Source organism: Ornithorhynchus anatinus, chromosome 11, assembly GCF_004115215.2.
Source record: "Ornithorhynchus anatinus isolate Pmale09 chromosome 11, mOrnAna1.pri.v4, whole genome shotgun sequence".
NCBI lineage: Eukaryota > Metazoa > Chordata > Mammalia > Monotremata > Ornithorhynchidae > Ornithorhynchus > Ornithorhynchus anatinus.
Genome location: NC_041738.1, coordinates 52,197,535 through 52,220,206, shown reverse-complemented (window position 1 = coordinate 52,220,206; position 22,672 = coordinate 52,197,535). Strand labels below are relative to the sequence as shown.

Below are 22,672 nucleotides of genomic sequence, written 5' to 3'. Positions count from 1 at the left end.
TCCCCATCTCGGGTAAAAGGGAACTCTGGGTTCCTGAGGCAATTGCTCCTTATTTGCCTATGTTCTCAGTAGCCAGCAAGAAGCGAGGACAGCCCCACTAGGCAGCTTGCTCCAGCCCATCCTGGACCTACTATCCTGGGGAGAGCGGGACTCCCCCGAGCAGACCGGTGTGGCCTGGAGTTCTCATTTCCATGCTACCGGAAGGTCCTGGAGGGCAGGAACCAAGCTGGCTCCTTTAGTAATTCCCCCTTCCAGGCTTAGTAACCTGGCCTAATGGATAGAACACAGGCCTCGGAGTCAGAAGGCCATGGGTTCTTGTCCTGACCTCACTACTTGTCGGCTGTGTGAAGGAGAAGCAGCGTGGCTCAGTGGAAGGAGTCCGGGCTTGGGAGTCAGAGGTCATGGGTTCGATTCCCGGCTCTGTCCCTTGCCAGCTGTGTGACCGTGGGCGAGTCACTTCATCTCTCTCTGCCTCAGTTCCCTCCTCTGTAAAATGGGGATTGAGACTATGAGTCCCAACTGGGACAACCTGATTACCCTGTATCTACCCCAGCGCTTAGAACAGTGCTCTGCACAGAGTAAGCGCTTAACAAATACCAATATTATTATTATTACCTAAGGCAAGTCACTTCATGTGTCTGGGCCTCAGTTACCTCATCTGTAAAATGGGGATGAAGACTATGAGTCCGATGTAATAATAATAATAATGTTGGTATTTGTTAAGCGCTTACTATGTGCAGAGCACTGTTCTAAGCGCTGGGGTAGACACAGGGGAATCAGGTTGTCCCACGTGGGGCTCACAGTCTTCATCCCCATTTTACAGATGAGGGAACTGAGGCACAGAGAAGTTAAGTGACTCGCCCACAGTCACACAGCTGACAAGTGGCAGAGGTGGGATTCAAACTCATGACCTCTGACTCCAAAGCCCGTGCTCTTTCCACTGAGCCACGCTGCTTCTCACTGAGCCACGCTGCTTCTCGATGTGGGACAGGGACTGTGTCCAACCCGATTTGCTTGCATTTCTCATCCAGCTCTTAGTACAGTGCCTGGCACATAGTAAGCACTTAATGAATACCACAGTTATTGTTAACCCTCAAAGTGGTGTGGGTCCCATTAATGTCTGCTTACCACATCGGGGATCCCCAGGTTTTCTCCATCTGCCAGGCGGGCCCACCCAGCCAGGAAAAATAGCCAAGCTTTCAGGGAAGCTGAAGTTTGGCCATAAGCATTTGTCCAGAGGGGGTGTGGGGAAGCCCGGGGCGAGGGGCAGCTGGCTAATGGCCCCCATTCCTCCTCTTCGGCACACCAGCCTCCACCGTCTGCGACCCCGAAACCCAGTTCCGCTGTGAGGAGTCGGAGGCTTGCATCCCACTGTCGTACAAGTGTGACCTGGAGGACGATTGCAGCGACCACAGTGATGAGAGCCACTGCGGTGAGGGCGGGGGGCGCCAGGGGTTGGGGGCGGGGACTGGGGGGGTGCGGCTCTGCCCCGAGACACTCGCGGCCGGAGGCGGGGGCTCCTCTCAACCTCGGGGTGGGCCCGGGTGTCTTGGGCTTCTTCTTCAGGACGGGTCAGGCCGCAGTGACAAGCTCTGATCAATCCAGACCTGGCTCCCCACCCCCCCCCGACACAAAGGGTCCCGCGTGGTCCCGTGGGATCCCCTGGGGACCTTCTGATCCATTTTTGCAGGTCGTCTCGTTGGCGAAGGCAACTGGTGGTCCAGGGGTGGGCAGGGCCATATGGGTGGGGGAGACCCTGGCCTTTCTGGAAGTCCCGGAAGGCCTTGAGCCAGGCCACCCGGCGTCGGCTGTTGCTCAGAACACCAGTCTAGGGTGTGTCTTGGGGAGTTTCTTAGGATTCCAAGCTGCTCCGTCTTGGAAGCCAGCCCTGCCCCTAGCCTTAGTCCCAGAGTACACCCTCACCCCTTCTCCGCATCCATCCCCCTCTGTGGTGGAGGAGTGGGTGGATGCGGTGGAGGTGGGGCTTCTGGCCAAGAACAGGCCCACCCACCCGGGACTTGGCTGCCCTGATTGGTCTGTGTGACCACCAGCGGATTATTCTGGGAGGAGGGCTCCCGGTGGCCCCAACCTAGCGCTGGTAGTTGGTGGGTTGAGCCGGTGCGGGGGGCTCGGTGATCTCAGGGGCCGTGTGAGAGGCCTGGGGGACCCCACCCCACCTCCTCCAGCAACCCCCCCTCGCATCCGAACCGCAGAAACGCACCAGTGCCGCGGCGACGAGTTCAACTGCACGTCGGGCATGTGCATCCGCGCCTCCTGGGTGTGCGACGGGGACAACGACTGCAGAGACTGGAGCGACGAAGCCAACTGCACGGGTCAGTGTCCCGGGGGCTCGGCGGGCCGGGCAGCCGGCCACCACATCGGCGTCGGTCGGCCAGGCTGGGCGGCGTCACCTGACGGGCAGCCGGAAGGCTCGGTGGAGTTGTGTGGCGGCCACCGCGGGGAGATCCGTTATCTATCAATCGCTCGTATTCATTGAGCGCTTTTTGTGTGCGGAGCTTTGGAGAGGACAGTATAACAGAATCGGTAGGCATGTTCCCTGCCCACAATGAGCTTACAGTCTAGAGGGGGAGACAGACATTAATATAAATGAATAAGGATGTGAACGTAAAGGCTGTGGGGCTGAGGGGAGGTTGGCATGAATAAAGGCAGCAAATGCAAGTGCAATCTGCTGCCCAGCCCCACCCCCGTCTAAAATGATGATAGTAATAATTATGGTATTTGTTAGATGCTTACTAAGTGCCAAACGCTGTACTAAGCGCTGGGGTGGATACAAGCAGATCGCGTTGGACACAGTCCCTGTCCCACGTGGGGCTCACGATCTCAATCCCCGTTTTACAGATGAGTTAACTGAGTCCCAGAGAAATGAAGTGACTTTCCCAAGGCCACACGGTAGACAGGTGGTAGGGTCAGGATTCGAACCCGTGACCCTCTGACTCCCAGGCCTGTTCTCTATCCACTACACTATGCTCCTTCTCACGACACCAGTCTGCTTCTCAAAGAGCTAATGGCCCTTCCAGAGTTGCTGCCCTGCCCCCAGTCCCTTTGGTGGGGTGGCTACCTGGGGCGGCGGACAAGTTTCAGCCGCTAGATGAAACGAGTCAGGGTCTTCTCTCCCTGTGCCCCGTTGCCGACAAAGCAAGAGCCAGTGGTTGCCTCTCTGGGGCCCACCCACGAGTAGGGGGGTGACTTGCTCTAGGCTGGTGGTCCCAGCTAGTCCCATTGTGGTTAGGAAGCCCACCTGCTTGGCTCGGGCCCTCGTGGAAATCCACGTTGACATCCATGTCAGCCATTGGTGGAAACCTAGCGCTGGAGTAGATACAATCACAGGAGAAGTAGGGCTCAAAGTCTGAGTAGAGGAGAACGAGTGTTTAACCCCTAATTTACAGATGCGGAAACTGAGGCACAGAGAGGTGAAGTGATTTACCCAGGGTCGCACAGCAAGCAAGTGGTGGAGCAACAGCACTTGGCAAAGGATTTTTTTCAGAGGCCCCCTTGAACGCTAAATGAGAACCCACAGCAGATTTGAAATAGGTTATTATTTTTTTTATCTGGAGGCATTCAGTCAGCTTGGGAAATGTTATTTTTCAAATGAGCGTGAGAAAGAGTGTGGAGGAGAGAGAATGTGAGGAGAAATTTTTCTAAGGTTATTGGACCCATTAAGCCAATAAATTAAAGTCATCCCAGAGGGTCTCCATTAAGGAGAATATCACTCATGTCACACAGCAGGCATGCATTCATTCTTCTCAGAGTTGAGTGGGCTTTAAAAAAGATCTAAATGGCATGTAAGTACCAGCGCTTGTAAAGTAGCAAAAATATCTGGAGGGTTGGTCTGCCCTTTGCCGAACGTGGCACCTCTCTTGTTGGAGATAGCGCGCAGATAATTGAGAACATCCGCTTGTTTACGAAGGAATCTGGGAAAGTGGGCCATGTGACGGTTTCAAGCATCCTAGAAACAGCATCGTGTTAAGGGGGAATGCTTAAGAGTTCTGCAAGCTGTTTTTTTGAACTCCTCAAGCTCTTGGTCGCTTTGACCCTTCTGCTTCAATCCTCTGCCTCTCTTCCCCCTGGCTTTTATTTATTTATTTATGTATTTTGTTATTTGTTAAGTGCTTACTGCCAGGCACTGTTCTTAGCCCTGGGGTAGATGCCAGCTGATAAGGTTGGACACAGACCACGTCCCACATGGGGTTCCCAGTCATACAGATGAGAGAACTAAGACACAGAGAAGTGAAGTGACTCGCCCAAGGTCCCAGCAGACAAGTTGGAGGGCCGGAATTAGAACCCAGGTCCCCCTGACTCCCAGGCCTGGGCTTTATCCTCTAGGCCAGCTGCTTCTCAAGGCTTCCTCCCCTTTCTCCTGGTCAGAGAATGAAACTTAAAGGCACTGGGGAGCTCTGTGGTTTTCTTCTGTGAGGAGTGCCGGGGGCGGGACTTGAGAAATGCTCAGTGCTTGAGAAATGGGGACCCGGTCTTGAGAAATGGACACAGATGAACCGTGGGCCGAAAGAGCAGAGAGGTCATCCCTATTGGAAATGTTTATCCCTAATGTGCCTCGGTCTCCTCATTTGCAGAGTGGGGACTTGAACTCTCTTTGTGACAGGGACTGTGTCCAATCCTTTTGTATTGTATCTACCCCAGTGCTTAGTACAGTTCTTGGCACCTAGTAGGCTCTTAACCAAGACTGTCGTTGTTATCATCGCCAATACGATGCTATCATAATAATATCATCTGTAATAATAATAATGATAATAAAGAGAAGTCAGACTCTGCAACTTTCCCGATTCCCAGCCCTTTCCACTAGGCCACTTGCCTCCCCCCCCCCGGAGATGAGCACCCACCGGGTACATTGCAGCGTACTGAGCGTTAGGCAGAGAAAAACAGAAGTGGGAGATCTGTTCCCCGCCCACGGGAGCCGACAGTCTTGTGAGGGAGGTGACGTAAAATATTTACCTTTAGGGAAATCAGGATAAATGCATGGACTGTACTTTTAGCTCGATATATATGCAGTAACTGCTGAGGGGCGCTGTAAATAAATAGGCTTATTAAATTATTATTAAATAAACAAAAAGCATTACTTAGGTCACGTCTCCTCCAAGAGACCTTCCCCGACTAAACCTTCTTTTCCCCGGCTCATTCTCCCTTCTGCATCGACTAGGCACTTGAATCTGTGACCTTTGGATATTTGATGTTTGCCCCACCCCAGTTATGTACATACCTTTAAATTATATACTGTGAATTATTTATTCATAGCAATGTCGGTCTTCCTCTTCTAGGCTGTAAGCTCGTTATGGGCAGGGAATGTGACTGCTAATTAAGTTGCATTGTACTCTCCCAAGCGCTGGGTTCTCTGCACATAGTAAGCACTCAGTGAATTCTATTTATTGATTAATTGACTAGGTAACAGTCCTGCTAGAGTTGGCTGATGGGTTAGGAATTGGGACTGCTGCCCTCAAGGAGCTTCCAGTCTGGCAGGGAAGACAGATGCTAAAATGACTTCCAGGTCGAGGAGAGCAAGAGCAAATGAAAAATGAGCACACGAGGGCTGAGAGGGAGGTCGGCGGGGGGCGGAGGCCTGTAGGGGTGCGGGGCAGCGAGAACCCAAGTGCTCGAGAGAGGCGGAAGTCTTAAAGCGGCAACCGTGATGTTCCATCTATGGGACGAGCCCCCGGGAAGACTGGGGAGGTAATAATAATAATAATAATGCTGGTATTTGTTAAGCGCTTACTATGTGCAGAGCACTGTTCTAAGCGCTGGGATAGACACAGGGTAATCAGGTTGTCCCACGTGAGGTTCACGGTTAATCCCCATTTTACAGACGAGGTCACTGAGGCACAGAGAAGTGAAGTGACTTACCCACAGTCACACAGATGACAAGTGGCAGAGGCGGGAGTCGAACCCATGACCCCTGACTCCGAAACCCGGGCTCTGTCCACTGAGCCACGCTGCTTCCCCCGAGCAGCATGGCATAGCGGATAGAGCACGGGCCTGGGAGTCAGAAGGCCATGGGTTCTAATCCTGGCTCTGTGTGACCTTGGGCAAGTCATTTCTCTGTGCCTCAGTTCCCTCATCGGTAAAATGGGGATTGAGACTGTGAACCCCATGTGGGACAGGGGCTGTGTCCAACCTGATTTGCTGGTATCCATCCCAGTGCTTAATACGGTGCCTGACACATAGTAAGCACTTAACAAATGCCACAATTGTTATTATTATTGACCCTTGTGGTCGTTGCCCCATCCCTTACCCTCCTCCCCCTGTTTCTGCTGCAGCCCTTTCTCACACGTGCGAGGCCACCAGCTTCCAGTGCCACAACAGACACTGCATCCCGCAGCGCTGGGCCTGTGACGGGGACCCCGACTGCCAGGACGGTTCGGATGAGGACCCGGCCAACTGCGGTGAGCTCGGGCATCGCCCCTCACCCCCGCCCCGGGTCTGGTCGTTCCGCCTCTTCTCCCCCGCCCCCCGGACGCCACAGCTGGAGCGCCAGGGGCAAGTTTCCACTACCGAAGAACCTCGTCAACCCAGTGACGGTTACCTAGGCAGGCTCTGGCCCTATTCTTCTCTGCTGATCTCCCCCACTGATTTCCCCCCTCTGATCTCCCTCGGATATACGATTCTGCCACCGATTTCCTCCCTCCCATCTCCCCTGCTTATTTCCCCCACTTATCTCCCCCCACTCCCCATCTTCACTATTGACCTTCCCTCACTGACCTTGCCCCAATCTCTCCCCACCACCAATCTCCCTTGCTGATTTCCCTCATGATCCCCCCAGTCAACCCCACCAATCTCTCTCCGATCAGTCCCCCCGATCTCCCCCGTTGACCTCCCCCATTGACCTCCCCACCCCGGCTCTCTCCCCTATCAGAGAAGAAGTGCAATGGGTTCCACTGTCCCAACGGCACCTGTATCCCGGCCAGCAAGCACTGCGACGGGGTGCAGGACTGCCCGGGGGGCTCGGACGAACAGCACTGTGGTGAGCGCGCCGGCCGGCCCGGGAGGTGGGGGAGGTGGGGTCCTGGAGGCGGAGGGAGGACGGGGGGCTCCTCCTTATCCTTCCTGCCCTGGGGTGGCGTGGGGTGAGGCCCAGCCAGGCTCACGGGGCCGCGCCCGTCAGCCGGACCGAGCTCCCCGGTGTCTCCCCCAGAGCCCCTGTGCACGCGCTACATGGACTTTGTGTGTAAGAACCGTCAGCAGTGCCTGTTCCACTCCATGGTGTGCGACGGCATCGTCCACTGCCGCGACGGTTCCGACGAAGATGCGGGCTACGCCGGCTGCAGTGAGTGGTGGTTCATCTTGGCGGGGCCTCTCCCCCGGCCCATGGTGACTGGGTCTCCCTCGCAGCCTGTCCTGGCCAGGTCTCTCCCCAAGGCTGTCTCTGTAGAGTCTCTCCCCCAGCGTACCCCGGCGGGGCCTCTCCCCTATCCTGTTCCAACGGGGTCTCTCCCTCAGACCATCCCAGTAGTGTCTCTCCCCCTGCTCATCTTGACGGGATCTCTCTCTCCCGGCCTGTCCCAGCGGAGTCTCTTTCCCCGGCTCGTCTCTGCAGGGTCTCTCCCCCCGGCCCATTCGGCAGGGTCTCTCCCTCCCAGACAGTCCCAGCGGGGTCTCTTCCCCCGGCTCATCTCGGCAGGGTCTCTCCCCCGGCTCTTCTCGGTGGGGTCTCTCCCCAGGCTTGTCTCGGCTGAGTTTCTTCTCCCAATCTGATTTATCAAGGGTCTCTCCCCCAGCTGGTCTCGGCGGGGTCTCTCCCCTGGGATTCACCCCTAGGCTGTCTTGGCAAGGTCTCTGTGCAGAGCTCTGTATTGGGCACCTACAGGCTGCAGAGTGTCTTACTGAGCACCTAGTGAGTACAGAACACTGAACTGGGTATCCTTAGGCAGAGCACTCAACTGAGCACCTCCTTTGGCCATGGATGCAGATTACTTTATGAGTGTCAGTAATTAAACGTTTATTGTGGGCAGAGCACTCTACTAAGTCCAGGGAAAGACTATCCAGATGGTAATTCGACCCAGTCCCCATCCCATAAGAAGCTCTCACCATCTAAGAGCGTGGAGTGTGTATACATCTTAACTGTGGCATTGTGCTGTGGTGGCTGTGACCGTAAGTGGGTTTGGAATGGATATTTCCCTCTTGCACTTGGCAGCCTTGTCTGCCTCCTCGTTCATGACTCCCACTGCCCTGGCGGTACCAGAGAGGGCAGACGGGAACTGATTTGATCATGAATTTCTCAGCACGCGGTCTCAATCCTGCAGTCTTCGTGACCGAGACTGAGGCTCGTCCACAGACTCCGTCATCACCGCTGAGTACCTCTCGTGTGCCGTGCTCTGAATTGAGTGCCTACTATTTTCTGAGCTCCTTATTTAACCCCTACTGTGTGCAGAATTCTGTTTTGAACACCTGCTGTGAGCAGAGGAAAACAATGATCGAATGGGCCCAAAACCACCCTGAATCCTGCTGTGCGCAGAGCACTGTACTGGATGCCTGGAAGCATCTTATTAAAAGTAGATGACGTGATCCTGTCCCTCAGGGTGGAAAGGAGCGGAGAGGCAGGCCTGGGATTTGTCAACAGTCTGGGAATGCTACCGTGCTTTCTGAAGGTGGGGATGGTTGATTTTGAGGGTCCTGGGAAGCCCCGCCTGGGGGGGGTCCCAGGCAGATTACAGTTTGAGAGGGCTTCAGGACACAGAGGTGCTTGGTACGTACCCTCAGTGGAAAAGAAGTTGTGAATCTCTAAACCCTCCATGGGTGCCCAATATGGGTGGGGGTCTTTCCTGAGTCAGAATTCAGGGGAACCCTGGGTCTTCGGAAGGACTTGAGTTCAGCTAAGAGCTTTGCTGTAAGCAGTACTTAGATGCCAAGGAGCAAGGGGCTCACAGAGGTCACCCAGGCCAGCTCCCGGCCCCCCAGCCCGTGATCCCTGGCCCCCAGTTCCCCGGCGGCCTCTGGGAGGAAAGCTCTGAGGGCATTTCCCGGGGAGAAATGATCAAGGTCATGTCCCTCCCTTCTCAGCCCAAGACCCGGAATTCCACAAAGTCTGTGACCAGTTCAGCTTCCAGTGCCAGAACGGAGTATGCGTCAGCCTGATCTGGAAATGCGATGGGATGGATGATTGTGGGGATTACTCCGACGAAGCGAACTGCGGTAAGTGGGAGATTCACTCATTTAGTCGTATTTGTGTGCTGAGCATTGTACAAAATAGGGTTTGTTAAGCACTTACTAAGTGCCAAGCGTGGTGATTAAGTGCCATGGTAGATAGATTGTTGCCGAATTGTACTTTCCAAGCACTTAATACAGTGCTCTGCACATAGCAAGCGCTCAATAAATACGATCGAATGAATGAATCAGTCACAGTCCCTGTCCCACCTGGGGCTCACAGTCTAAGAGGATGGGAGAACAGGTATTGAATCCCTATTTTACAGGTGAGGAATTCGAGGCACAGGGAAAAAATTTATAATTATAATTATAGTCTTTACTAAGCGCTTACCATGTTCCAGTCACTGTTCTAAGCTCCGGGCACTGTTCATTCATTCATTCGTATTTATTGAGTGCTTACTGTGTGCAGAGCACTGTACTAAGCGCTCGGAAAGTACAGTTCAGCAATAAAGAGAGACATCCCTGCCCACACTGGGCTTCTAAGCACTATAAAGTGACTTGTCCATGGTCACACAGCAGGCAAGTGGAGGAGCCGGGATTAGAATCCAGAACCCCTGGCTCCCAGGCCTGGGCTCTTCCCACTATGCCAGCAGCTCGCCTGGTTAATTACGGTAGCACGGTGCTGCCTTTGAACGTCTTTTCCTTCTATTCTCTCGGCCAGTCCGTCGCTGGCATTTATTGAGTGCCTACAGAGAGTTACAACCAGAGAAAGCCAAGTCACAGGGAGAGGGGAGGAAGGGGAAATCTCCTTCAGAGGGGGTTTCTGGCCACTCTGCGAAAGGTTCTGAGGTTTGGGATGGGGCAGTGCCCAGGGGAGCACATAGTACATTGCTCTGCACTGAGGAAGTGCCCAGTCTCTGCTGATTTAGGGATATTCAGGGAAGGAATTGAGGGGAAGGTAGAAGGTGGGAGAGGGGAGCATGGGTCAGGGGTGGGGCCTAGGATGGATGTCTTAGGGAGATGCTGGAATTCATATATATATATTTCATATATATATATATATATATATATATATATATATATATATATGTTATGGTATTTGTTAAGTGCTTCCTGTGAGCCAAGCACTGTTCTAACCACTGGCATAGTGACAAGATAAGCAAGCTGGACACAGTCCCCATCCCACCTGGGGCTCACAGTCTTAATCCCCATTTTTTTGGGACAAGGTACTGAGTCACAGAAGAGTTGTGACTTGCGCAAGGTCACATAGCAGACAAAGTGTCGGAGATGGGATTAGAACCCCTGATCTTCTGACTCCCAGACCCGTCCTCTATCCACTACACCATGCTGCTTCTCCGCTCTGGAGACTCTGTGAGAAAGAAGAGATTAGGGCATGGGAACCTGCAACTGATGTGTCCCGAGAAGTTCATCGTCATCGCCGTCATGTCCAGAAGCCTGGTTGGGTGCTGGCAGGGGACGGGATCACATCCTAGTAGCTTGGGGACCAATCAAGAGTGCTCCTGGCCCTCAGAGACCTTGGTCAGTCAGTTGTATTTATTGAGCACTTACTGTGTGCCGAGCACTGCTCTAAGCCCTTGGGAGAGTATAGTATAACAAGAAACAGACACATTCCCTGCCAACAGTTTAAAGGGGGAGAAAGACATAATGACATTGGGTAGGGAAGGCAGGTCGGAAGGAGGGTGAGTAAAGGCCGCTTGGTGTCGGTTGCCGTTGGCAGAGAACCCCACGGAAGCTCCCAACTGCTCCCGCTACTTCCAGTTCCAGTGCGAGAACCGGCGCTGCATCCCAAACCGCTGGAAATGTGACCGCGAGAATGACTGCGGGGACTGGTCCGACGAGAAGGACTGTGGGGGTAAGGGACATCCTCGCGGGGCGGAGGGGGTGGCCTGGCGGGGGTCCCCCAGGGCTAGTCCTCATCCGGCTGTCCCTGAGAGCACCAGTCCGGTCCCGCCCACGGCTCTGGGGCGTTGGCTGCCTCCGGGCGGCCCCGGGGGATTGAGGCGGATGAGGTTCAGCTTGCCCCTCGGCTCCCTGGCTGTCCCCCGATAATATGGGGGGCTGGGGATGGGGAGGGAGCCACGGGCAGGGGCCGTGTGATGGGAGGGCGGGGCAGGAGGCGGCCGAGGAATCCGAGACTGCCGGGGAATCGTTCGGTAGCCCCCCCCCCCCCCCCCCCCGTGAGCGTAGGCCGTTAGGAATAGGGAGACGGGTCTGGGCTTCCGGCCGGGAAGGACTGCACCGAGAGGAGTCGGGCCAGAGCTCCCAGCGGCTGATGGACGGACGTGAAGGGAGGAGCGTAGCTAAGCTGCTCGTAAAGCCAAAGGATGCTGGGAGACGCAGTAGCAGAGCCATCCTCACTCCAGGTCTTCCCATCGGAGCAGGACAGTAGATTGAGGGTTCCAGCCAATGGCCCACCCCATCTTGGGTGCAAGGGAGGAGTTGAGGATCAGACCAGCAGGGACCACCCTCCTCTTCCTCCTACTTGCCATCCTCTTTCCCTTCCTCCTTCTCCACCGGCCACTTTACAAGCCGTCCTTAGGGGTCATCCTTAAGGCCACTGTGGCTCCTGGCCGAGCCTACACCTCCTCATTCCTGGAGAACCGGCTCTTTTTTTTATGGCATTTATTAACCAATTACTATGTACCAGGCAGTGTGCTAAGTGCTGGGGTAGGTACAGGTAATCAGATTGGACACAGTCCCGCTCCCACATGGGGTTCCCAGTCTCAGTCCCCATTTGACAGATGAGATAACTGTGGCCCAGAGACGTGAAGTAGTAATAATAATAATGATGGTATTTGTTAAGTGCTGTTTAAGTGCTTACCATATGCCAAGCACTGTTCCAAGTGCTGGGATAGATCCAGGGTAATCAGGTTGTCCCTTGTGGGGCTTACAGTCTTCATCCCTATTTTACAGATGAGATAAAAGAGGCACAGAAAAGTGACTTGTCCAAAATCACACAGCTGGCAAGTGGCAGAGTCGGAATTAGAACCCACCACCTCTGTCTCCCAAGCCCGAGCTCTTTCCACAGAGCCAGGCTGCCCAAGGTCACGGAGCAGACAAGCAGCGGAGCCGGGATTAGAACGCAGGTCCTCCTGACTCTCAGGCCTGTGCTCTATTCACTAGGCCACGCTGCTTCTCAGCCGTTCCTCCCCTGGCCTTGACCCTCTCCCTTTGGTCAGCGCCTGACTCCCCTCGGCCACAACCTGAAGGCGGCTGGAGCGGCCCTCCACTAGGCCCCTTGTCCCCTTTCTGGACCCGGGCTCCAGGGAGCAGAGTCCTGGCCACCAGAGGGGCCGTGGCGGTGGGACACGGAGCGGGGAAGTCACCGGTTCTTGGTGGGACCGGGGGTGAGACGACCACTGTCTCCTAGATGCGTACATCCCCCTGCCCAGCCCCAGCCCGGCAGAGCCTCCCACGTGTGCACCCAACCACTTCCGCTGCTCTGGCGGGGCGTGCGTCATCAACAGCTGGGTGTGCGATGGCTACAGAGACTGCGCAGATGGCTCTGACGAGGAAGCCTGCCCTTCTTTCGGTGAGTCCCGGTTCATCCGCTCATTCATTCAGGCAGTCGTATTTATCGAGCGCTTAACTGCGTGCAGAGGACAGTACTGAGCACTTGGGAAAGTACGATACGGAAATAAACAGTGACGTTCCCTGCCCGCGACGAGCTCACGGTCTAGAGTGGGGGAGACAGACATCAATATAAATGAATAAAATGACTGTTAGGTACATAAGTGCTGCGGGGCTGGGAGGGGGGAAGAGAAAAGGGAGCAAGTCAGGGCAACACAGAAGGAAGTGGGAGATGAGGGAAAACAGAAGGGAGTGGGAGAAGAGAAAAACTGAGGCTAAGTCTGGGAAGGCCTCTTGGACGGCTCGCGGGAGGGAGGGCCCGATCCATCTCTCCCGTCCACCCCTGGCCTCTCTATTCTAGGGTCTGGCCATCGGAGGAGGGGGCAGGAGGCCGCCGGGCCTGGAGAGAGGTCGTTCGCTAGGCCCGGTGGGCCTGGCCTGTGGAAACTCTCATCGGGAGCCTTCCGTGAATGGTTCCGGGCTGGCCGCCCTGCCCCATGGCCATGTGCTGCGTGCCGCAGTCAGGCTGCGGGGGGTGGTGGACACTTCCCCCGCGGGTCGGGCTGCAGGGTGGGGTGGACGTGCCCACCGGAACTCGGGCTTCAGGGTGGCCTGGACACTCGCACCGGGATTCGGGCCGCAGAGTGAGGTGGACGCTTCTGCTGCGAGTTGGGCGGCGGGACTCAAGCCGCAGGGCGGAATGGACCCTCCCGCCGCCCGTCAGGCTGCACAGCAGCGTGGACGCTTCCACGGGGAGTCGGGTCGCAGAGTGGAGTGGACGCTCCCACCAGGAGTGGAGCCCCAGGGCTGTCTAGGCACTCTCGCCGGGCGTCAGTCAGTCAATCGTATTTATTGAGTACTTATTGCGTGCAGGGCACCGTACTTAGCGGTTGGGAGAGTCCAATGTAACAGACTCGGTAGACGCGATCTCTGCCCACAGCAGGCCGACAGTCTAGAGTTATCAGCGGGGTTGCCGAGACGTTCCCCGAGAGGCAGAGACTGCTCCCGAAACCCGCTTCCTCAAACGCGCCCCGGGTCGGAGTCCGGCGCGGGGCGGGGCCGCCCCTCCGAGGGCCCCCGCGTGGAAACCTCGCACCTCCAACCCACTCTGGCCGCCGGCGGCCGGATCTCACTTCCTACCGGACACTGCCCTGGAGCTGGCCGAGGGGATGGATCGGGTTGGATCGGGATTGACCGGCTGGGCGAGGAGGGCTCCAGCTTGGGCCCCGAACCCTAGCCCGGTGCCCCACCCCCCCCCCCGCCTCAAGGACGGAGCAGCTCCCTGGTTTGGGACGGGGCCCGGCCTGCCATCTAGTGGCTAAGGCTGGGCCCAAGCTCTCCTTGGAGAGGCAGCGTCTCTTTGGCAGAGAGGTTTCTGTCCTTAAATCTTTTTTCCTGAGGGTCCTCCCCCACCTCTGGGCAGGACAGCGCCACTTCCTTCCTTCCCCCTTCCCCCTCTCCCTGTAGGAAAAAAAGCTCCAGGAAGGAGCGTTCACCTCCGCCATCCATATGGCTTCTTCTTGTCTCCCTATCCCCAGTAATAATAATAATCATGGTATCCGTTAAGACCTTAGTGTGTGCCAAGCACCGTACTAAGCCCTGAGGTAGATAGCCAGGTCCCCTGTGGGGCTCACAGTCTAAGTAGGAGGGACGGGTGTTGAATCCCCGTTCTGTAGATGAGGGAACCGAGGCACGGGGCAGTGAAGTGACTTGACCGAGGTCGTAAAGGAGGTAAATGGCAGAGCTGGGATTAGAATTTAGGTCCTCTGATTCCAAGACCTGTGCTCTATTTACCAGACAACGCTGCTTCAAACAAAAGGAAACCTAGGGGTGCCGCGGAGAAGCACCTGTAAGTGTTTCCTTCGGGATGTCGGGCAGCCCAATTCAGCGGCGGATCCTGGAGGGTTTATTTATGTTAATATATCTACCCCTGGAGTCCCCTTACTCACTGTGGGCAGGGACCGCGTGTACCAACTCTCTCGTATCGTACTCTCTCAAGCACATAGGACAGTGCTGTGCACCCTGTAGGTGCTCGATAAATGCCAGCGATCGATTGAAAGCCCACAACGGAGGGGAACTCCACTGTGTGTCGGACGGTCGTCCCTAACCGTGAGGAGATGGTGTCCGGGAGAGCCGCCAGGACCCGGTTTGTCCAAGGCGGCCCGGGTCCGGGACCAACGGTGGGGCTCCCGCCCCAGGGGGCTTTCTTCGATTCTAACATGACTTCTTCTCGTCTCTCCCCAGCCAGTTTCACTCCCTCCTCCCCCACCCCCTGGCTGGGGCACTGCAGTCGTTTTGAGTTCGAGTGCCAGCAGCCCAGGAAGTGTATCCCTAACTGGAAGCGCTGCGATGGCCAGCCGGACTGCCAGGATGGCACCGATGAGACCAACTGCTGTGAGTGTCCTTCTCCTCCAGGAAGCCTGCCCCGACTTAGCTGCTCCTTTCCCCCGGTTCTACCCCGACTCCCGCAACTGCTGGCAGAGCAGGTCTGCACCGACTACGCACGAGAAGCCTTAGCCACTGGGAGATTTTTGTGCCTACCCGATTGGTGATGGTAACTGTGGTATTTGTTAAGTGAGTACTATGTGTCAAACACTGTGCCAAGCGCTGGAGTAGATGCACTCATTTAGCGCTTACAATGTGCAGAGCACTGTACTAAGCACTCGGGAGAGTACAATATACGGGGAATGTGCTTGTATATGGTTTTATTGTACTCTCCCAAGTGCTTGGTACAGTGCTCTGCGCACAGGACGCGCTCAATAAATACGATTGAATAAATGAATGAACAGACACATTCCGGATGATCGGATCAGGCACAGCCCCTGTCCCTCAAGAGGGCTCACAGTCCAAGGGAGAGGGAGAACAGGAATTTAATCCCTGTTGTACAGAGGAGGAAATGGAGGCACAGAAAAGTCAAGTGACTTGGCTGAGGTAGCTCAGCAGGCAAATGGCTGAGTCAGGGTTAGAACTCAAATCTCTTGACTCCCGATCTAGAGTTCATTCCACTAAGCCAAGTTACTTCCCCTCAACACTGATGTGTTACTTAAGGACTCACTTGCATGTCTGCTTTTCTTATTCCTTCTGTCTGTACTTTTTTTTAATGGTACTCGTTAAGTGCTTATGTGCCAGGATAATCAAGTTAGACACAGTCCCTTTCCCACATGGAGCTCACAGTCTGAGTAGGAGGGAGGAGGATTTAATCCCCATTATACAGACGAGGTAACCGAGGCCCAGAGGAGTTCAGCGATTTACCCAAGTTCACAGAGCAGGCATGGGGGGGGGGGGGCGGGATTAGAATCCAGGTCCCGTGACTCCCAGACCTGGGTTCTTACCACTAGGCTCTGCTTCTTTCTCTATTACGGTAAATTATTCTAATGCATCTCCCCTCCTAGACTGTAAACTCCCTGACGGAGGAGATCGTGTCTTCTGTCTCGTTTCACGCTCCCAAGCACTAGTAAAGAGGTCTGCACACAAAAGGTGCTTATTTTTAAAAAAAATTATATTTAGTAAAAGCTTACTCTGTGCCGGGCACTGTACTAAGTGCTGGTTTGAGAAGCAGCGTGGCTCAGTGGAAAGAGCACGGGCTTTGGAGTCAGAGCTCGTGAGTTCGAATCCCAGCTCTGCCACATGTCGGCTGTGTGACTGTGGGCAAGTCACTTAACTTCTCTGTGCCTCAGTTCCCTCATCTGTAAAATGGGGATTAAGACTGTGAGCCCCACATGGGACAACCTGATTCCCCTATGTCTACCCCAGTGCTTAGAACAGTGCTCAGCACATAGTAAGCGCTTAACAAATACCAACATTATTAAGATGGACACAGTCCATTTCCCACATGGGGCTCACAGTCTTACTCCCCATTTTACAGATGAGGTTACTGAGGCACAGACAAGTTCACTGACTTGCCCAAGTATACAGCAGACAAGTGGAAGATCCTGGATTAGAACCCAGGTTCTGTAATGCCCAGGCCCTTGCCGCTAAACCATGCCGCTTCTCTACTATTATCGTTACTATTCTCTGCTGTCGATAGATGCTATCGATTGATCGGTGGGAGGATATTTCCCCAGTTCGCCTTAAAATCGGGCAGTGGCCCAGCAGTGAGCTTTGGCTGTAGGGGATGAGGGTGCAGATTGCCCGGGTTGAATGTTTTTAGAGTAATGGAGTCTAGGGAGCTGTGGGGATGGGAGGTGCGAAGCAGGATGTTCCACTGTGGCTGGGGCGATCCCCAGTAGCTGAGCATGTGGATTGGAGAGTAGAGGCAATATATTGTTACACTGTGTACTCCCAAATGTTTGGTGGTGTGCTGTGCGCACAGTAAGTGCTCAATAAATACCATGGATTGATTGATGGATTGAGGCAAGGAGATTGGAGGGCCAGAGCAGGCTTCTCTTTGCCCCCCTTCCCTGGATGGACCTGACGTCGCTCATTGGCAGGCAAGGACAGAACTGGGATGCCCAGGACCCCATTGGCCCAAAGGGCAGCGTTCACCTCGGGGTCACCTATGGGCTGTGGAGGGTGTGGGCGTGTGTGTCCGTGTCCAGAGTCAAGGTGGCCCCCATCCCAAAGGACGGGGCAATGTCGTTGAACTTGGCCTGGCCCCGAGCCCGTGAGACTGACAGCGGGGGTGGGGCGTCCTCCCTCGCAGGGACCCCCAGCTCACAGACCTGCGTCAGCGGGAAGTTCAAGTGTGAGGACGGAGAAATCTGCCTGGTCCTGTCGGAGCGCTGCGACGGGTTCCTGGACTGCTCCGACGGAAGCGACGAGAGGGGCTGTACCGGTGAGCGAGTACTGCCCCTCCCCCCCCATCGCCCCACCATCTCTCCAGTACCCCTCCTCACCGGTGCTCCAGCCGGTGGCCGCTCCTGCAGCAGGAGGGACTGAGGGCAGACCCAGAAGAGACAGGCTTGACGCTCGCAGAAGGGCAAAGCCGTGGGGTCGGAAGGGGATGACCCGGCGTCGGGCTGGTTTGGAGGCAGGGGGTTGGACTAGAAGGCTTTGCGACCCCGAGTTTTTCTCAGTTTTGGAACGAGTCTCTGTGTCCCTAGAGGAAACGGTGGTGTACAAAGTGCAGAATCTCCAGTGGTCCGCTGACTTCTCTGGCAGCGTAACCCTAACCTGGACCAGACCCAAGAAAATGCCCACGTCCTGCGTGTACAACGTCTACTACAGGTGAGGCGGGCCCCGGGTGGGTTGCCGACTGAGGCCGCGGGGGGCGGATGAAGCTTTCGGATGGACTTCCCGGCTTCCCCACTTCCTCCTGGTGGACTCTTCTCAGCCTTGGGCTCTCTCCTCACTGCTACACGGGGGGCCTCTCGGTGCAGGTGCCGGTATTTAGGCAGGCCGATGGGGAAGGAAGGGGAAAAGAGGGGAGGACAGAGCCCCAGCCGGCAGCTAGCAATCAGGTGGACCTGTGAGCCAGTCGGAGGGCGTGAACGAGGACACCCCTTCCTGGGCCAGAGAACCCAGTCCGCATGGCCATGGAGAGGCTGGTGGGCATCAGACTGTAAGCCCGTCAGTGGGCAGGGATTGTCTCTATCTGTTGCCGAAATGTCCATTCCAAGCGCTCAGTACAGTGCTCTGCACATAGTAAGCGCTCAATAAATACTGTTGAATGAATGAATGAATCAGAGCTGTGTGGAAACAGGCTGGGAACTATCTGCCAGACCCACACCCTTCCACCCCTGGGTTGGTGACGAGTTCGCGATGAGGCAGAATGTGCTTCTGCCACTAAGGAATGGGGTTTGGGCATTTATTTAAATTATATATTATAAACGATTTCATTGTATTAATGTCTGCTTTTCTCTCTAATGGTAATAGAGATATTAATAATAATAATGGTATTTGTTAAGCGCTTACTATGTGTTAAGCACTGTTCTAAGCGCTGGGATAGATATAGAGTTATCAGGGTGTCCCACGTGGGACTCACAGTCTTAATCGCTAGTTTACAGATGAGGTGGCTGAGACGCAGCGAAGCGAAATGGACTGCCTAAGGTCACCCAGCAGACAAGTGGCGGATCCGGGTTTAGAACCCGCGACCTCTCTTTCCACCAAGCCACGTTGCTGCTCACACTCTCGATCCCCATTTTACAGATGAGATAACTGAGGCACGGAGAAGTTCACTGTCTTGCCTAAGGTCACACAGCACATAAGTGGTAGAGCCCAAGTCCTTTTGGCACCCAGGCCTGTGCTCTATTCATTAACCTACGCTGCTTCTCTCTCAATCAACCAATCAATTGTATTTATTGAGCGCTTACTATGTGCAAGGCACTGTACTGAGCTAGATTGTAAGGTCATTACGGGCAGAGCCTTACCATCGGCCCCATTCGGCTTCCTGGAAGCTTGCTCCCTGCCGAATAAATCCCCCCTCTCTCCCGACACTTCCCTGCTTCCGGAAGTCCCGAATCAATGGTTGTTCTTCTCCCATGCAGGGTGGTGGGCGAGAGCATCTGGAAGACTTTAGAAACCCACAGCAACAAAACCAACAACGTCTTAAAGGTCCTGAAACCAGACACCACGTATCAGGTCAAAGTGCAGGTCCAGTGCCTCAGCAAGGTGCATAACACGAATGACTTCATCACCTTGCGGACCCCCGAAGGACGTAAGTGCGGTTGCTGGTCCGGGCGGCCACTTAAGTAGCCGAGGATGGTGCTCTTTTTGTGTGTGCGTCACGTTTGTTAAGCTCCTAACGTGTGCCAAGAACTGTAGGAAGCACTGGGGTTGGTCGAGGTAATCAAGTCGCACACAGTTCCTGTCCTGCATGGGGCTCACCGTCTCAGTGGGAGGGAGAACGGGTGTTGAATCCCTGTTTTACGGATGAGGGAACTGAGGCACGGAAAAGTCTAAATGACTTGTTCAAAATCACACTGCTTCTCTTTCATTCAGTTGTATTTACTGAGCGCTTACTGTGTGCAGAGCACTGTCTTAAGCGCTTGGAATGTACAATTCAGCAACAGATAGAGACAATCCCTGCCCCACAACGGGTTCTCTTATGGACAAGCACTGTAGTAAGGGCTTGGGGAAACCATACAAAAGGAGTAGCATGTCCAAGTGGATAGAGCATGGGCCTGGGAGTCAGAAGGACATGGGTTCTAGTCCTTGCTCTGCCGCATGTCTGCTGTGTGACCTTGAACGAGTCACTTCACTTTTCTGTGCCTCAGTTACCTCATCTTTAAAATGGCGATTAAGACTGTGAGACCCATGTGGGGCATGGACTTGTGTTCAACCTGATTAGTTTTTATCTACCCCAGCTCTTAGTACAATGCCTGGCACGTAGTAAGAGCTTAACAAATGCCACACAAAAAAAGCAAACAAACAGTAAGTTCCTGCCCTTGGTGAGCTTACAACCTCATGGATGGGACAGCTGATGTAAAATGACAGATGCATCATGGTGCTTGGTATATTTTGTCTGGCGAGGGGATTTCCCGTTCTTTGTGCAGAGATGTATGAGCATGATTTGTGAATCAACCCGTATGCTACTGGTGCACTTAGGTTGAAAAATGAACTCTGCTGATTTATTATTTCTAGCCCTGACTTTGTCTGGTTTTTACATTACTCATGTATGTGCCCATTCCAATTTTTGAGGGTTTTTTTCTTTTAAGTGGTATTTTTAAGTGCTTACTATGTGCCAGGCACTGGGGGGTAGATACAAGATAATCAGGTTGGGCACAGTCTCTGTCCCACATAGGGATCACGGTCTTAATCTCCGTTTTACCGATGAGGTAATTAAGGCACAGATCTTGTGCCCAAGGTCACAGAGCAGACGAGAGGTAGAGCTGGAATCGGAACCCAGGTCCTCTGACTCACAGGTCTCGGGCCCTTTCCAGTAGGCTAAACTGCTTCTCATTTGGTCTGGAGCTTCTGGCTACCCCAGGGGGAGAGAGAGTACTTTTCTAAAGTTATGGAGTGCCCACAGGACTCCCTGGCATTCAGTTTGGCATCCCGGGTAGCGCAGAGGATCTGGGTTCAATTCCTGGCTCTGTTGCTTGTCTTCTCTGTGACCTTGGCGGAGTCACTTAAACTTCTCTGTGCCTGAATTACCTCCTCTATAAAATGGGGGTTAAGGCTGTGAGCCCTATGTGGGACGGGCTGTGTCCAACCTGGTTAGTGTGCACCTACCCAAGGGCTGAGTACAGTGCTTGGCTCACCGTAAGCACTTAACAAAGAATAGTGTGGTTCGTATTAGCTCAGCCCGGGCTCCCAGCCACTAGCCACAGCTCCGAGTCTTCCAGATGCTTGAAGAATGGGAGAGATGATTTTTGGAGATGAAGGCTCTAGGGCCAGCCCTCAGTTCCTGCCCGGGCATCTTTTGGTGGCGAGGATGGAATAACCACCGTGGCTGATAACCGCCGTGGCCGATATTGCTTGGGTCCTGCCCATCCTCAGTGACCAACTGGCCATCCAAGGCCCTGTCCAGCTCCCTCTAGGCCCCACTCAGGTAGGCCCATCGACCGGGCATTTCTGACCAGGATTGTGTCTTTTCCAGTTCCCGATGCCCCCCGCAACCTCCAGCTGTCGCTGCATAAAGATATGGAGGGGGTGATCGTGGGCCACTGGACGCCTCCCGCCAACGCCCACGGCCTTATCCGGGAATATGTCGTAAGTACTGGCCAGGGCCCTGCCCCTTGGCCCTGCTGCTTGGGGAGCCTTGGGGGCTTGGGCAGTGGGGGAGGGACACTTTGCAATGGAGTGCTGACTGCAGCTTTTCTGGGAAGACCAGAAAACAGCCAGCGCTCCCAAAGCCCCCTCCACACACCCCCGCCTCCCCAAACCCCATAAAGACCAAAAGCAGTAAAGTCAGCATCTGTTCCACTGGGCCGTCGACAGTTGTTTCTGTGCGCATGTCTGCTCCCTTCGCCCAAGGGTCAGGGACCCTGGCCCCAATCCCTGGTCCCCACTGACCCATAGCTACTTGCCTAACGTCTTTTCACTGTCTCATCCAGGTGTCCATTTGATGTGGGCATTCTGGCCAGATCCCTCTCCAGCATGCCACCGGAGCCTTTGTGTAACCTTCCTCCTCATCTCCTTGTTCTACTCCTCCTCCTCCTCCTCCTCCTTATCTTCCTCTTCCTCCTTGTCATCCTCCTCATGCTTGTCCTTGACCTCATCGTCTGGATCTTTGTCCTCATTCTCCTCCTTTTCATCCTCATCCTCCTTTTCGTCCTTCGCCTCATCCGCCTCCTTGTCCTCCTCATCGTCTTCCTCCTCCTCCTCCTTGTCTTCCTCCTCCTCCTCTTAATCCTCCTCCTTCTTGTTGTGCTCCTCATCTGTGTCCTCGGCCTCCTCCTCATCGTCCTCCTCCCTTGCAGGTGGAATATAGCCAGAGCGGCAGCAGGGAGTGGACGTCCCTGCGGGCCAGCAGTAACTCCCTCCAGGTGGACAATCTGATGGTCGACACCCTATACACCGTCCGGGTAAGTGCCGGTGTCACCTCAAGATCAGAGCCTTCAAGGGTCCTAGAAGCAGTGGCCTGGAATCACTGGACCCTCCTGCCCCTCCCCTCCCTGCTCAGTGTCAGGTCAGGAAAGAGCAGCCCCAATCAATCTATCGACTGTGTGCCGAGCACTGTACTAGGTGCTTGGGAGAGAACCATACAGTACAGTTGGTAGACTGTGTCCAACCTGATTTCCTTGTATCTGCCCCAGAGCTTAGAACGGTGCCTGTCACACAGTAAGTGCTTAACAGATACCGTTATTATTATTATTATGTTCCCTGCCAGTGGGGACCTTACAGTCCAGAGTGGGGAGAGTCATTAAAATAAATGACTGATAAGGAAAGGGAAAATATAGGGATATATATGTACATAAGTACTGTGAGGCTGGGATGGGATAAATGTTTTAAGTGTTTTAAGGGTACAGATCTAAGTGCAGAAGTGGCCCAGAAGGGAGGGTTAACAGGGGAAATGAGGGCCTACTCAGGGAAGGCCCCTTGGAGGAGATGGGATTTTGAAGATGGGGAGAGAGATGGTCTGTCGGAG

General features: G+C 54.5%; 1 protein-coding gene across 2 annotated transcripts in view; it reads left to right on the top strand.

Annotated features, from left to right (window-relative positions):
- Positions 1-22,672, top strand: part of SORL1 (sortilin related receptor 1) — a 111,247-nt gene that overhangs the window by 66,256 nt on the left and 22,319 nt on the right. For both annotated transcript variants that reach the window (XM_029075155.2, XM_029075156.2), the window contains exons 24-37: positions 1,310-1,432; positions 2,214-2,333; positions 6,288-6,413; positions 6,884-6,991; positions 7,163-7,294; positions 9,028-9,159; positions 10,850-10,984; positions 12,503-12,664; positions 14,947-15,096; positions 17,345-17,476; positions 17,745-17,868; positions 19,128-19,297; positions 21,182-21,294; positions 22,005-22,109. In XM_029075155.2, the coding sequence (XP_028930988.1) occupies positions 1,310-1,432; positions 2,214-2,333; positions 6,288-6,413; positions 6,884-6,991; positions 7,163-7,294; positions 9,028-9,159; positions 10,850-10,984; positions 12,503-12,664; positions 14,947-15,096; positions 17,345-17,476; positions 17,745-17,868; positions 19,128-19,297; positions 21,182-21,294; positions 22,005-22,109 (1,832 nt within the window). The remainder of the gene's footprint in view (positions 1-1,309; positions 1,433-2,213; positions 2,334-6,287; positions 6,414-6,883; positions 6,992-7,162; positions 7,295-9,027; positions 9,160-10,849; positions 10,985-12,502; positions 12,665-14,946; positions 15,097-17,344; positions 17,477-17,744; positions 17,869-19,127; positions 19,298-21,181; positions 21,295-22,004; positions 22,110-22,672) is intronic.